This window comes from Ochotona princeps, chromosome 13 (assembly GCF_030435755.1).
Source record: "Ochotona princeps isolate mOchPri1 chromosome 13, mOchPri1.hap1, whole genome shotgun sequence".
In the NCBI taxonomy this organism is placed as follows: domain Eukaryota; kingdom Metazoa; phylum Chordata; class Mammalia; order Lagomorpha; family Ochotonidae; genus Ochotona; species Ochotona princeps.
The window spans coordinates 30,306,359-30,323,483 of record NC_080844.1 but is presented as its reverse complement, the minus strand read 5'-3'; the positions used below and the strand labels follow the sequence as shown (position 1 = coordinate 30,323,483).

Here is a 17,125-nt window from a genome sequence, read left to right as displayed (position 1 = left end):
GTTGCTTAAAAATAATATCCTACCTTGAAAGGTAGGACGAAGAAATAGACTTAATTCTAACTCAATAAAGTGATTTTGTATAGCTAGCTGATTCTAATAAAGTGAATTCTTCAATTTCTACATTATTTTACTGCCAGAAAACTGCTCCCATGGGAAGGTTGTTCAGCTGTAGTATTCCTTGAAAAAAAAAAAGGTTGAGAAAAATAAAACTGCACCTTAAGTTAAGATAAGATTAAGCAAAATTGGGCCGGTGCAGTGACTCATGGGCTAAATCCTTACCTTGAGAGCCCCAGGATCCCACTTGCACAGCCTGCTTATTGCCTGGGAAAACAGTAGAGGTTGGCTCAAAGCCTTGGGACCCTGCACCTGCTTGGGAGATGCAGAGGAAGCTGCTGGCTTCTGGCTTTGGATCAGCTCAGCTCCAACAGTAGCAGCTGTTTGGAGAGTGAACCAGTGGATGGACAATCTTTCTATCTCTTCTTCGCTGTAAATCTGATCTGCCTCTCCAATAAAAATAAACAAAATATTTAAGAAACTAATAGTAAAATTGGTAGCTATGTAATTAAAATAGTGTAACTCCAGTAGAAATATGTGTGTGAAGGATTCAAGGATTCCCCCATCACCAGAAACTGATGTCTGTTTAAGATTTATTTATTTCTATTGCAAAGTCAGATATACAGAGAGGAGGAGAGACAGAGAGGAAGATCTTCCATCCACTGATTCACTCCCCAAGTAGCCGCAATGGCCAAAGCTGCGCTGATCTGAAGCCAGGAGCCTGGAGCCTCTTCTGGGTCTCCCATGCAGGTGCAGGGTCCCAAGGCTTTGGTCCATCCTCAACTGCTTTCCCAGGCCACAAGCAGGGAGTTGGATGGGAAGCAGGGCTGCTGGGATCAGAAGTAGCGGCCATATAGGATCCTGGAGTGTGCAAGGCAAGGTGGTAGCTACTAGGCTACCACGCTTGGCCAGAAACTGATGGTTTTGAGATTAGCTGTGGACAGGTGTCAGCAGCTGCTCATGCTTCATTTCTCAGCTTGTTTCCCAGACCTTTTGTTCTTTTTGATTTCTTTATACTTACTCCAGTGTTGCTGTCCTGCTATTCTGAACTTTCTGACCATCCACATCTTCTGTTAATGTTTTACCTTTCAATTACAGCTCATCTTTTCCCACACAAATTCAAAGCGACCCCAGAGATAATCCTTTTCTAACTTAACTTGGGATATGACCTTTTTCTTATAAACTGATTTCTTCAGGTAGCCAATTGGTATATACTGATAAGCTCATATCCATCTGTTCTTTTAGTGGAAAGTGTTAGATTGATAGGAGCAATTCTGGCCAGAAGGGTAGAAAAGTGGGTTTCTCTTGAGATGGTCATCATTTTTGCTACTTGAGATGTGACTCTTCCGTTTGTCCAGCTTTCTGGGTTACTATCCAGTACTAGGCTTGCCTTAGGACATATGTTGTATCTTGAAAACTCCTTATCTCTACACCAGTGGTTGACATACTTTTCCTATACAGGTCCACAGAGCAATTCACTTAGCTTTGACTGCTCTAATATCTCTGTGCAACTACTTCGCTATTGTCCTTTGAAGATAGTTAAAGATGACCTGTAAGCAAATAGCTGTGGCTATATCCTAAAAATACCCTCATTGTTCACAAAAATAGGAAAATGACCTCTTTTGGCCCCAAGAATACTTTGTGGGTCCCTGTTCTAGACTGATAATTTCTCATGGAGATATTTTGCATCCAGAACAATATTCCACAAATAATTGATAACTTCCGGTGAAATAAATAATGGGGGAGTGCTTTGTGGCCAATCTTTGAGAAACACAAAAACTTCACTTAGGGGAAGAGTGCTAAGCAGGCAAATCAGAAAATTCTTGCCACTGTTGAGATTCTGTTAACCAAGTCCGTGGTTTTTAGCCCAGACTGCACATTAAAATCACTTGCGGAGCTTTTAAAAATTCTGATGCCTAGGCCTTACACAAAACCAGTTAAAGCAGTGTAACGACTATGGGAATAGGACCAGACTGCATTTTAAAAGCTCTCAGGTGATTACAGGCTAAGAAATGCTGTGCCAGCCATTCTATCAGTCAGTAGTAAACACGGTTTTGTCTCCTTGCCCAAGGCTTGCCCTAAAATTCTGTCTCTTACGGTGTTTTTAGCATTGCTGTAGTTGAATTTAGCACTCTCTCACTCTCAGTAGTAGAAGTAGTGTGAATATATAGTAGTGAATACCGTGGAAATTAATACATCAATAATTTGGTCTATGATTTTGTAGATAGTGTTTTTTCTTTTAGTGGACAATTTGTAAGATAGTATGTTGTGATCAGTTCCATGTGTGGTCATCATGTGGGTACCATTTTCCATTTCCTTATGTATTTTATGATTATATATTTTCTGGGCTGCTTTTTCTTAATGTGATTAAAGTTCCTGTTTCTTTGAGGATGCCTTAACCACACCACGGTGGTGCTTCAGACTCCAAAATCTCAGCTGCATCCTCCATCTGGTGCCTCACATCATCTTTCTATATCTCAGCAGCTTTCTCTTAATCATGGTGAACCAAAGCCAGTCTCCCCACTAGTCTTCATCGCAGCTGCATGGTCATTGTCTTTCAGGAAGTGTAGGACTGCCTGGATCTTATCTATGCCTACTGGAACTTGAGAGGGACTTCAGAAAGGGAAATTCCTCATGGGACTTCCTTCTATCCTTGTTATACTGACTGTAATGCCAAGGTTTTACAATGGCCCATCAGATGTTGCAAGGCAGCCCATGAACCAATTTTCTTCCACAGTCTCTAACATAAATTGAAGTCCCTCTGTTTCCACTGTGGCCTAAGTAACCGTGTTAGTTGAAGGTTAATATAGTTCCCAATCCAAGTGAAGCTCAGAAGGGGGGAAATAATGATTTGTATCTTACTTGTCTGTCATCCTGCTAACCCCTTTTCCCAATAAATTTTGTAGATTAAATGTCAAATTCTGGCCAATGAAATTCAGGATTGATGGCTGAATCCTATAAAAAATGAGATTAAGCTATTTTAATTGGCTTAGAGACTGTTTTGACAAATGAAATAGACAGCCTACGCAATTTTACACTTAAAACCAGCATTCAATTCATAGGTGGGCTGTCAATGCATTGTTTGTGTTGCTACAAATACTGTGAGTCTTACAGATCTAATCACTATATCCTGTGGTCTTTCTTGCTTAACACTTATTATCTCTTCTGCAAGACTAGCAAGCGATTATATACAGTTTTTTCCTTAATATCCCCAATAAAATGAAATTTTGTGTTAGCAGGCAACACCAGAGTAAATCCAATTAAGCCTAAGGTAGGTAGAAAAGAATCTGGTAACAAATAGTGGCAGTGAAATGCATATAAAGCTTTCTAAGTTTGTGGTGGCAGGGAATATTGGCATCGTTTATTAAATTTTATAGTTTATAGGATTGTGCATGATTATTAATAGTGAAGCAACACCAAATCAGGGATAATAAACATTTTCTAACAATCGGACATTATTAGAATTGGTGTGCTGGGCCTAATAGACTGTTGGATCCACAAATGTGTAAACCAGCATAAACTACTGCATACGAGGTCAAACACTTTTTTAAAATTTCAGGCTAAGCTTTAGTTTGATTTCACTTTTCAGTTCTCATTTTGTTTTCTTCAAGTAGTCAATAGTTGTTGATGGAAATGAGTTATCCTTTTGTGTGCTTATTTTGTTGTTGTTCGGACTTTGAATCTGTACTCTACTAAAAAATTTCCTGGGTATTGACTTAGAATGATTATGCTTGATTTAGGTATAAATAAGTATAAATATATTTTCTCCTTGGTTTGTTTAATTGGACCTCTTAGTGGTTTATTTCTTTAAATTTGGGACTTAGTTTTTTTTATTTGCCTCTGAATAGTTATTCTGTATAAAATGGGCATCTTTTCTGAGTAATATTTACATTGGAAATGGCAAAAGTCACATATGCTAGCATTAATAGCCTATTGACTGATTTTTCTGAAAAGTACTACCTTTAAATTTGGGGTGCCTCAAACCTCAGTCCTGTGAATTCTCCAGCTATACTTTGTTTTTAGGAGTTCCCCCAATCTTGATTTAAAACAAATATTGTTCTTCAATATCTTTGAAACTTTGGTAATATTAGCAGAAATATTGATACATGAACAATTAGTTATAAATGTAGGCAGTGAGAAACATCTCTATTACTTATCTCTCTGAACTATGGGATTGCCTATTAGACTCTAATTTAGCAACTCTAACAGGAAAACATTCCCCATATTTAATTCTTAATTCTTCCTCCTCAGATTTCTTTAGTTTTCTTATTGATGTAAATGTTACCTTAATTCATGAGCAGATGTTTAGGCCATATGTCACAGAATCATCCTTGATACCGTATTTCTTTCATAACTCATATCTAATCAAAGGATGTTGGCTCCAGAATATTGTTGTCTCTATTTGGGCTACTGCCAGAGCCTCTTCATTGCCTCCCTGCCCTCTGTTCCTTACTCCCTTGCTCCCTGCTGACTCTTTAGTCTATTTGCCACAGAGCATGAAGAACAAGCCTTTGAAATTTTAAGTTGGATGAAATTTTAAGTTCCTATTTCTAGTCGTAAGAATAAAATTATAAGTGCTAGTGGTGATTTATAAGGTTTTGATAATAGCTTTACTTCCTCTTAAGCTCAGGAGCATTGGCCTTCCTACTATTCCTGGAATACACTAGTGAAGCTCTTGTTTTGGTGCCTTTGTACTTCTGCTTTTAAAAAATCTATTTATTTGAAAGCCAAAATTATTTATATATATATATTTATATATATATATACACACACAAATTCATATATATATATATATATATATATATATACACACACACACACACACAGAGATAGACAGACAGAAAGAAATTTTCCAACCACTGGTTCACTCCTCAGATGGCCACCATGGCTGGGGTGGATCAGGCCAAAGTCAGGAGGCAAGAATGCTGCTTCCAAGTTTCTTTGTATTGGTGGAGTGACTGAAATACTTGGGTCATCCTCCACTACTTTTTTTTTCCAGGCCACTATGAAGGAGCTGGGTCTTCAATTGGTGCTCATAATGAGATGCCGGCATCAGTGTTGGCTTTTACCCTTTATGTCTTGTTCAGCACTGCACTTCTGCTTTTCTCTGTTTTCCTTCAGGTGTCAGATGTCTTGCTCTTCTCTTTCCTTGGGTCCTTGTTACATAGTCAGAGAAGGCTTTTCTGGTATTCAGTATAAATTAGGCCTTCATCTCTCTCTAGTCTTACTCTTCTTCCCTTTCCTGTATAGCTTGAATCAATACTTGATTTTATGTTTTACAATTATGTGTTTATTCTGTGGCTTTCCTCAGTAGAATGAAACTCATGCCATATTCTCCTGGAACAGTTAGATCCATCATCAGTGTTTTTTCTTTTGAAGATTTATTTATTTAGATTTTTGTAATTGAAAAGGCAGAGATATACAGAGAGGAGTGATAGAGATAGAGATTTTCTATCTGCTGGTTTGGTCCTCAACTGCTGCAACGGTCAGAGCTGGGCTGCTTTGAAGCTGGGAGCCAGGAGCTTCTTCTGGGTCTCCACATAGGTGCAGGGGCCCAGGGGCTTGAGCCAGCCTTGTTGTTCTCCCAGGTCTTAACCAGGGGTCTAGATTGAGCAGGAGGAAACTAATAGTTAATATTAGTTTCATTGGGTGGTCTTTAGTTGTGTTAAATGCCATATTTTATCCAGGAACAACTGTCCTTTCTAGATGAGAACATCTATTTGCAACTGTTTATGTGTTTGACATGTAAATCTCTACCTTCTGGGTAGCACAGAGAGCTGATGGAACTGGCAAGATCTGCATGTGCTATGTCATTGTCCCTCAACAGCTCAGAGTAATAGTTCATGTTAGCATTGTTTGTTAACAAGCAAGCAAAATGCTGAAGAAAAACAAAAATGAAAACAAAAAACAGGTGATTTTTAAAAATGTTTTGTGTTATTTGTTGTAAGACTTTTATTGTGGGCTGAATTGAGCCCCCTTGATCTCCATTTCACAAACTGAAGCCTAATTTCAGATTCACAGAATGTAACTATGTTTGAAGCATTGGATGGACCTTAATGTAATATAAAGGATATCTGTATAAAAAGAGGAGATGGAGGTAGCAGGGTTGTGTATGCACAGGGAGAAGGTGGCCATCTGCAACCCAAGGGGAGCTCTCTGGAGAAACCAGATCTGCTGGGAGTTCAACCTCCAGAACTATGAAGAAATACATTCTTTTGTTTAACTCTTCCAGTTTTCAGTAATATTTTGCTACAACAGGCCTAGCAAAATAATAAAGATTGAGAAGCTGAAAATGAGTATTAAAAACATTGTGCCTGCCATTTTACTTACAGTTTGAAAATGAATTGTGTAGCCTCTCTCTCTGTCTTTTGGCCAAAGAAAGACTAATTTTGATATACTTGAGTCTAGATTACTTTGAACTGATCAGATTTCAAATGATCCATATGATTAGAGTGTTGTTTACTCAGATATTGTAAATTATTGGTATTTGACAGAGGAAATGATGGAAAAAATCTCATACTAAGGAATGCCTTTTGATGAATGTTACCATGTGGTATTATTAAACTTATTGCTTTAATTTGCAAGGCGAGGGAGGAAAAAAAGGTAGGGAGATGTAGAGAGAAAAAAGGAACACTCAACCCAAGATTCCCATTTGGGTAGCAGAAACCCAATTCCTTGAATCATCCCTGTGACTTTTTTAGGACTTGCCATAGCAAGAAATGGAAATCAAGTGCTGGAGTTGGAAATCGAACATGGACAGCTTGTGGTGGGACACAGGTGTCTTAACTGTTAAGCTAAACACCCACTCCTTGAACTCAAATTTTAGCTCGGCCTTGGTCCTCTATGATTGGAAAGCTTGTACAAACCAGTCAGGATGGTGACTATTGGTTAAGGCTTCTTCTATAGGTTTATTTTATTTTAAATTTAGTCAACCACTAATTATTGTTTACCATGTGCTAAATCTGGGTTTTAGGATGATATAAAAATCCTTTTTGAATTTATGTTAAAGCTGGAGATACAGTGTATTAAAAGTTAATTATGAGATGCTGTAATGAATGCTATGAGAAGTATACTTCAAATTGCCCATTGAAACTGGAATTAAAAGGTAAATTTTGGTGTGAAAAAGTCTTTCAAATCTATGCATATAAGGGGTTTTCAAAAATTTGTGGCAACTGAGTATTAGGAAAAAAACCATATGGATTTCAAATTTTTTTCACACCTGCATAAGCATCTTTTAATTTTCTATAAACCTTTTGAAGTCGCATAATATATACAAGTAATCTGTGAGGGTAGGGAGAAATAGTAAGTCAAGATTGCTGAACTTGGGGCTAGCACAGTAACCTAGTAGCTAACGTCCTCGCCTTGAATGTGCCAGGATCCCACATGGGTGCTAAATCTGATCCTGGCAGACCTGCTTCCCATCCAGGTCTCTGCTTATGGCCTGGGAAAGCAGTCGAGAACAGCCCAAAGCCTTGAGACCCTGTACCCACGTTTGAGACTTGAAAGAGGTTCCTGGCTCCTGGCTTCAGATCGGCTCAGCTCTGGCTGTTGTTGCCGCTTGGGGAGTGAATCTTCGGACGGAAGATCTTCCTCTCTGTTTCTCCTCCTCTCTGTATGTTTGATTTTGCAATGAAAATAAATAAATCTTAAAAAAAATTACTGAACATAATTCTGTTCTGGGTTTATCAGGTAGTTTTTATTCAAACTCTGTCAGTGGAAGATGAAGACTGAAAATTAAGGGATGACATCATAAACCATGCTCAAGAGTTTGGAACTATCTAGGCAGCAGATAGCCAGTGGAGGGTTTTAAGCTGGTGCAAACCCATCTGCTTTGCATTTTAGAGAGATGGAAGTGCGAGACTAGTGTGGAGGCAGTGAGACATCGCAGGAGGTTTTTCATGGAAGATGCAGTGAGGAGCAGACCCATTGCACACGCTTTTTATTACAGTAGATTGCTAGATGGAGTTAACATTGATGCCTATTTCAGTGTTATAAATGACAAAGATGTGGAGAGAAAGATGAGAGAGAGGAATAGACAGATAACTTGTGAGTTTCTGTCGCAAGGTTAGAGGTGTCAGTCTGCCCTTGAAGTGATAAATACAGATGGAAAAGAGATGGGTTAGTGGAGGGTATCCTCTACTTTGGGTGTTCTGTGTTTGAAATATCTATTGCCTTTTCAAAGAAGCATTCTTTTTTCCCCCCCTTGGCTTTTAAAACTTTTTATATTTATACTACAACCTACTTCTTATTTCTCACCTAGTTTTCCACTTTCCTGTTTTTAATCCCGCAGTCTGCCAAACTTGATTATCTGCTACTTTTAGACAAAACAGTTTGCATCTCTATCCTTTTGCACATGGTTCTCTTTCTCTGGCTCACTCTCTCTTTTATCTCTCTTGGCAGAAAAGTATTTGGTTTTAAAGGTTGTTCTTGGAAACCCTACTTGATCATTTTAAATCTGTGCGGTCTCTTCAGTACTTTCTTTGTGCTTATGTAAGTGGAAGCAGTTATTATTCTCCTTTACATGTTGCAGCTACTGGTAAATTTCTCTTCTCACTACACTGGACCTTATTTATCTTTAGTTTTTAAATACTTGGGTTACTGTTAAGAACAGGGTATGTGCATCATACATGTTTATTGGTTTGAGATGAACTGCATAAAGGTTATAGTTGGTTTGGGGGGGTACTTCTGAATATTATTCTAGAGGTAAAAATTTGCTGGGTTCATAGCTTTCAGTCTTTCCCACTACTTTCATTTGACTTGATATTAGAGTTGTTGATAAAAAGTAAGGAGCAGGTGAAACTATCAGTAACTCGAGGGAGGGACACAACCTTACTTTGCCATCTATGTGATAGCTTTTACTTTGAAAGATCACTGTTTTTACTTATCTATATGCAGTTTCACTTTTCTACTGGTTTAATTTCTTTCAGAACTTTGCTGAAATTTTTCTAATTAACATGGTTTAAGTCTCTTATATTTTATTTCATATACTAAAAGTAAATTAAGGTAGCAAAAGGTCCCTTGAAGGCTCCTGTGAGCTATTAGAAGAAAGTTAAAATTCAAAGTGTTTAGCTAATAAAAATGTTGGCCTTTTTAAAATAATGATAGAACTTTAAAAATTATACTTAAATTGGTAAAGAATATGGTTGTTTAGTGGTTATTGAATATAAATGTGTTCCCCAAGTTTGTGTTTTTTTTTTTTTTAAAGATTTATTTTATTTTCATTACAAAGTCAGATATACTGAGAGGAGGAGAGACAGAGATGAAGTGGAGCCGCCGGGACTAGAACCAGCGGCCACATGGGATCAAGGCGAGGGCCCCAGCCACCAGGCCACGCTGCCGAGCCCCCCAAGTTTGTGTTAAGGAAGCCACTAAAAGTTAACATTTGGGATGCTATAGCAATTGTTGCACTAATGCAGCAAATGAAAGTAACACACGATGTTTTATTGTGTGCTAATGTGGCTGTGTAATGTGACAGATGAGACTGTTTCAATAAGCATATTGATTTGTAAAAATGTTTATTTTTTTATTTGAAAGGGAAGGAAGAAGGGAGGGAATGCATGAGTGAAAGAGAGAGAATTTGAATGGATGAATGAATGAATGAATATAAATCTTCAGTCTACTTGTTCACTCAAGTACCTGCAACAGTCAGGGCTAGGCCAGGCTAAACACAGGAACCCAGGACTCCGTCTGAGTCTCCCACACAGGTGGTAAGGAGCCAAGTGTTTGAGCCTTAGATTATTCCATTGCAGGTGCATTGGTAGGAAGTTGGATCAGAAGCAGAAGCAGAGGTAGCTTGATCCCAAGTTCTCCACTCCAGGCATGTGGGTATGCCAAGCAGCTTGTTCCACTGTGTTACAATGCCTGCCCCAGCATAGCATTTTAATTCTCATTCTTTTGGGAGCCTCTAGAGAAGCATAACTGAATTAGGAAAGATTATAAAATCTTCTTTTGTGCTGTAAAGTAATAGAAATATTACATAAATATTATGCATATTTTGACAGAAATGTGACTTTATGAATGTTTAGCTTACAGAATTAATGAAGTAAGAATTTTTTGTGTTACTTGAAATCTCTAATTTAGGATCATTATAGTAAGTATTTGCTTCCAGATATGAGTAAAACCAAATTCTCAAAAATGACAAACTTGGAGAGTTTCCGTATGAGAGAGACCAAAGCAGCTTGGATGTCAGTGATAAGGGTAAAGTTAGCAAGACATGATCTAGGGTCTTATATTAGCATCTTCTTTGCTGCAAATTCTAACAGGCTTTTTTGTTTATTCTTTATAAAAGCATAACTGATTTTATACTGAAAAAGAACCTGAGAAAGCAGGAATTATTGCGCAGAATAACTTTAAGACTGTTTTTCCTGGTTGATGGTATTCTGTCAAGATGGGGGAGGAGACTTTTTGAATAATGTATGTAAACCCCTTTCCCCACCTTGTTGAAAATCTTCTGCTATAGTGAGTCATAGTTCTTGATAGCAGGTTATATTCCTTAGGTGAATTGGTGTGAAAATAAGTTCAGTTTTCTTTTTTTTCATAGGATTTCTAAGTTATATTTATTTTCTGAAATAAGACAAATCATTGAAAATCTCACCTAACTTTAATCAACATTAAAGAACTCTGTTGGGGGGCATTTTAAAAGAAGACAGGTTTAAGCAATTCATAAAAGTGAATAACCTGAAAATGCCAATTGTATTTTCCTGATGGAAGCACAATGTTCTTAAACAATGGTCTTTTCACATTTCTTATTTCTCTGGCATTTATTGTAAGGAACAAAGCATTTCTGGAATGCTCATTTTAATTTCAAAGTCCAGGCTATTCTATGGAAAACACTTGGTGCATGGAGGATCTGAACAATAGAGGAGGAATGTGCAGTGGGAAGCATCATGAATCATGGCACTTAAAATACATTCTGAGGAACATTTTAGACAATGATACTTATTCTTCACTTTAAAAAAAGGTCTTAAACAAAGAAGATGTTATAATTCATCTTAATCTGGACAAATATCTTTTAACTCTGTATAAGTTAGACAGAAAATATCTTATTTTCTCTTTAGGTAAAAGCTTGTGCTATTGCCAGGATTATTATCATTTTTATATAATTCCTGATGAAGATGCATGACACTCATTAGTGAAGCATATAGAATGGGCTCTTTAAAATGTCTTCTTCTCATTTAGTATGGGGCCCCAGCGGGAGAGGGCCCAACAGCAAGAAAAGATTAGGCCCAGAATGAGCATCTTTTAATGATTTCCATAACTAATGTTTTTGTATCCATGTGGAGTTCAGATTGGAAAACGCACATTAAATGCCAGCCAATATTTGTGTCATGTATTTTACAGAACATTTTACCTTATTTAACCTTCATGTGGTTTTACAGGGGAATAAGCTTTCCATAAGACTATTGACTCTGAGTCATGAACACTGCAATAAAACAAATTAGAATAAAAGAGAGTCTGTTGGGTAAATGGAGGGGAATTGAGGGATAGATAAATTATGTTCATCTGTATATTACTTTTGTGACTTACAAGTTCTTTCTCATTTCCTAGCTACATACTGTGTCATAATATCCAATCAAGTATCTAATGCTCCATGAACAACCAACAGGCAAAATGTCTATGGGCTTCCGAGGAGGAAGGGTTATTATGTATTTTTTTCTACTTGTTTTTTGAAACAGTTTAGTTGGTGCTGGGGTCTTCCTTCCCCCCTTCCCCAAGTTCCCTCTCCTCTCCTCTGTTCTCCCCTCCAGTCTCACAATGCGTTTTTCTTGTGAGTTTTCCCAAGTCCATCATGCTGCTGCTGGAGTGTCTCCCAACCACGTAGGAGACTGTCATTTTGTTGTGAGTTCATTCTTGTATCCCAGAGCCCTAATGTAGGTACAGTTAGGACTAGATCTTTGTTATTTATGGACAGTAAAGGGTTATCTTTTGTTTGTTGCCAAAGATGTGCTTCATGATTATCATAAGCCTTGATTATTTGATGACATACCAAATAATAATTGTATCTTAAATATTGGATTCAAGTTTTCTTTCCTCTATAATGTGGATTTTCAAGCTTTGCTTGCCAAAAGTTTATCTATAATTTGTTATTGGAATTTAAGGTTTAAGAAGTGGAAAAAAATGCATCTTTTTCATAATGTAATTGAATTTGAAGTTTTTATTTCACAACATAGGTGGTTAATTTTCATGTATAAATGCTGTTATCATCATGAGTTCTAGTTTTAAATATTTATTCACTTTCTCTTTTTCTTCTACCTTTATACCTATCAAGGTATAATTTGCAATTGAAATTGGGCATTTTGGGATGGGTGTTGTGACACTGTGGGTGAAGTTGCTGTTTGGGATACCCACATTCCAAATTGGTGTGCCTAGTTTAAAAAGTTCTGGATACTCTGATTCCCATTCATCTTCCTATTGGTCCATCCTGGGATGATGGCCAAAGTGTTTGGGCCAGTGTTACTCAAGTAGATGGGCTTGCAGGCTCCTGGCTTAGCCCTGCCTGTTGTAGGCATTTAGGGAGTAAACCAGTGGAGGGACTCTCTTTTCTGTGTCTCTCCTTATCTGTCACTTTGCCTTTCAAATAAATAAATAAATAAATAAATAGATAAATAGATAAATCTTTATAAATGTTGTGTATAGTTATGATCTAACATGTATACTTTATAAAGCTAAAACACATCTCTTACCTCAAAAAACTTATTTTTGGTGTCTAGAGTTGTTCTTACCATAAATAAATTTATATAAAGAATATATGGGTTAGCATTCAGATATTTTAAAATATGAAGTCCTTCTTAACTATCCCAGTGATCAATACATGTATATAATAAGTATTTCTTGAATACCTGCTTTGTGCCTTATTCTGGTTACTGGAGAGCAAAATGCATTTTATGCTTTCATGGAGTTGACATTTTTATTATTGGTAGCATAGAATAAATATATAGACAAAAAATTTCAGGCTCTGTGAGTTTTTGTTTTTTTACTTTGAAGATTTAGTTTTATTTGAAAGAGTAACAGGGAGGGATGGAGAAACACAGAGAGATTCCATCCATTGGTTAACTCCCTAAATGACTGCAACTCCTGGAGCTGGGTCATCCTCCGCTGCTTTGCAAGGTGATCGGCAGGGAGCCGGATTGGAAATGACTCAGCCAGGATTCCAACCAGTGCACATATGGGATGCCAGTGCCACAGGTGGAGTCTTAGATTGCTGCACCAAGGCACTGGTCACACCATGAGTGTTTTGAGCATAAATCAGAGTGGGACAAAGGTATAGAGTGGGAGACTATAGTAGTGGAAGTTGTCAGGAAAGACCTCTTGATAGGCCAGCCATTTTGAGAAAGAACTGTGTGTTTGAGAGTGGAATGAAGTACTGGAGAGTATAGGATATCAGATTGCAAAGGTCAAGAAAATGAGTCATAGCAAGTATTTGAAATTTCCACTCCAGAAGTAATCATTGTTTTGTATGTTTCAGAGTGCCCCTCCTTAAATATTACTTATCTCTATATTTTGGCTTCCTCTTAATAAGGATTGACTATAAGCAGATATAAATTTAGTTGTATAACTTGATACTTTTGAGATGCAATTTTCCACTCTCATTTTGACTGCTTTTTAAAGTATTTTTTTAAAAAGATTTATTTTATTTTTATTTGAAAAGCAGAGTTACAATAGGAGAGATGGAGAGAATCTTCTCTCTGCTGGGTCGCTCCCTAAATGGCTGCAGTGGCTGGGGCTGAGCTGATCTAAAACCAGGAACTGAGCTAATCTGAAGCCAGGAACCTGTTCTCGGTCTCACATATGGATACAGGGGTCCAAGGATCTGAGCTATCCTCTGTCGCTTTCCTAGGCCATAAACTGAAGTCCATGTGGGATGCTGGTGCCTGAGGTGGAGGTTTACTCTACTGTGCCATGGAACCAGCCCCCAGGTTCCCAAGGTTCTTCTTCCTCTTCTTCTTTTTTTTGAAGATACTTATTTATTTGAAAGGTAGATTTTCCACCTAATGGTTTGCTCTTCAGCTGGCTACAATGGCTGGGGCTGGGGCTGGGCCAGGCTAAAACCAGGATCCAGAGCTTGCTTCATCCAGGTCTCCTGCATTTGCTGTTTTCCTAGGCACATTAGCAGGGTGCTTGGTTGGAAATGGAGTACTTAGGACTTTAACTGGCAAATCTATGCTGGCATCACAGGTGACGGCTTAACCACTCTGCTACAATGCTGGCCCCTATGTCAAGGTTCTTTTTTTTTTTTTTTTTTGGCACAAAGTTTCTGTAATTGAAAACACATAGGGTCTCCTCAAGCATTCTTTTGTTGACTGAAAAAAATCGGTCTTCTTGCATATTTCAGAGACCACTGAAAAAATCTAAGTTGAAGTTTATTCAGCTATCAAGTTTAGAATTTGAATCAGAAATAAATGTTGGCTGTTTATAGATTTTATACTTTCCTTATAGGATGAGTTAATAGTTGAATCAGACATAAAAATTTACAGATTTATGTGTAGATATTAATCATACTGAAAATCAAAGAATAAATAATTGAAAATCAAATACCTGGTAATAGTTAACAGACTTGGTTATTGATTAATGAGGTATATTATTTTCTGATACCCATGGGAGATTATGTACATTTAGGGAGAGATGATAGAGTATTTAACCACTTTTTATACAATAGCCCTCAGATGCATGGCAGGTAAAGCCAGGGCCTGTGACTCTGGCATCCCACATGGTACTAGCTTGTGCCGGGCTGCTCTGTTTTGGATTAAGCTCCTTGATAATGGCCTGGAAAAAGCAGTTGAAGATGATCCAACTGTTTGGGACCCTACTACCCATGCAGGAGATCCAGAAGAAGCCAGGCCATTCTGGCCTTCTGGGAAGTTAACCAGTGAATGGAAGATTCTCTCTCTCTCTCTTTTAAATAAACACGTAAATGTTTTTTTAAGAGTTCATTTCTTTTTAAGTAATTTATGGTAAATATTTTCTTGTCTACAGCTGATGTTTTCTGTTTTCATGGTGAAGACTATGATTCATTTAAAGATCATTTAAAGATCTGCAGCAAGCTGCAAGACGTCTTCATAACACACACAGCATCACAACTGCTATAGACCTATGCAGCCATCTTTTAAGTTCACACTTGTTGTAATAACCCTTGATGTGATTCCAGATCTACAGCGCTCCTTTCCTATCTTTTGTTGATAACTTTTTGGTGCCCAGTGATGCTGTTACCAGTACCATGACTTGACTGTTGGGGTGTACCAAGGGTACTGGGCATGTTCCTATGAAATACTTTTCTTCTGGATTATGCTATATCAGGCCTGTTTTCTCCTCAATTTGTTTAATGAGTGATTTGTGTTTTTCCAATTTTAGGTTACCACACTTGTAAATTGCCCTCAGAATCCTTCCAACAGGAAAAAAGGACGTTCAAAAAGAGCTAGAGTCCTGCTTGCTTCAGTGGAGGATGCAACCTGGAATTTATTAGACAAGGGAGAGAAGATTGCCCAGGAGGCTGCGGTTTTAAAGGAGGAACTTACTGCTGCACTGGAGAAAGTTCGAAAAGAGAGTGAGTACTCTAGTTCTGGTCGGATGCAAGCTGCATATCCTTAGGGTGTTACTTACCAGATAAGACTTGTGAATGTTTTGCTTTTTGTAGGCTTGGGATTTATGAGCCTTGCAGTGCTGTAGGGGGTGGCTGTTGGGGGGCAGAGTGGTTCATTAGACAGGCCCAAGTCTCAGAGTCTCATCCCTGACTCTTCCCGCTTGAGTTGTTCATTCATTTCCAGCAGCTCCTCCTTCCCTGCCCTCTGTCATGCCATAATTTCCCTGTAATAAATAACAAAAAGAGCAGTGAAGCTGAAGACATAATTGCCCACATGTAAGTAAATTTTAAAGTTCCTTGTAAACAGTTTGAAAATGAATGTTTTTAGATCCTGCACCTCAGAGATACTTTTTTTTATTTCTCAGTTTTCTGGAGATTTATCTTTACTGAACTTTTAAAATACTTTGCATAATCCATGCAAAGTATAACTCATATTTTCTATTTAAATGTTACACAATAAGAGCTTATATAATAAACATATAAGTATTATGATAGCACAATTAGGTTATGATAATTTTCTGAGTTTCATCTGCAAGATATTTTTATTTTTGAGTTTCAGTTAGCAATGAATGTGCATATTGAGAGGCTATGGTATGCCATTTCAATACATGTATACAGTGTATAATATTCATAAGAGTCATTGGAACTTCTTCCACAGTGCTTCATGATTGGAGGCCTGGGACTTCTTTCTTTTATTTGTTTATACACTATATTCTAGCTTTTGGTGAACTCAGCCTCCTAATTATATTGTGTAATACTAGGAATGTTTCTCTTTGCTCAAGCTCTAGTTTGGTATCCTTTATACCAATAACACTTTCCAACCTCTAGTAACCACCATCTGTGTACATACTGATGTATGTCTTTTTATTATTTATGTTATTATCTTTATTTATTATCTTTATTTTTATTATAATGTTTGATTCCTACATATAAGGGAGAACATGTGGGCTTTATCATTCTGTGTCTGGCTTATTTCAGTCAACACGAAGCCCTCCAATTACATTCATTTTGCTATAAATGATATGATTTGATTATTTTTAATGGCAGAGTAGTTTTCCATTGTGTAAATATGCTACATTTTCTAAAATCCATTCATCTGATAATGGGACACTTTGGTTCATTTTATCTTAATGTGGAAACTTAGTTCAGTTAACATGGTGGAGCAGATATCTCTTTTATGCAACAACTTCGTTGCTTTTGTATATATAACATAGTGAGATTGCTGGATTGCATAGAACTTCAGTTTCTAGTTTTTAAATCTCAATGCTGCTTTCCTTAGTGGCAGCACTAATTTACATTTCCACCAGCAATGTGCTTCCCTTCTCAGGGTCAGTGCTGTGGTGTAGCAGGTAAATTCAGTGCTGGTACCACTGGCATCTCATGGGTGCTGATTGCTGTTGCTCCCTTATGACCCAGACCCCTGATAATGGTGTGAGAAAAGCAGTAAAAGATGACCCAAGTGCTTGGGCCCCTCCTGTCCAGGAAGGAGCTGGG

General features: G+C 37.6%; 1 protein-coding gene across 1 annotated transcript in view; it reads left to right on the top strand.

Annotated features, from left to right (window-relative positions):
* CTNNA3 (catenin alpha 3) overlaps positions 1-17,125 on the top strand; it is a 1,173,927-nt gene that overhangs the window by 32,440 nt on the left and 1,124,362 nt on the right. The window contains exon 3 of the mRNA XM_058671693.1: positions 15,403-15,595. Coding sequence (XP_058527676.1) covers positions 15,403-15,595 — 193 coding nt within the window. The remainder of the gene's footprint in view (positions 1-15,402; positions 15,596-17,125) is intronic.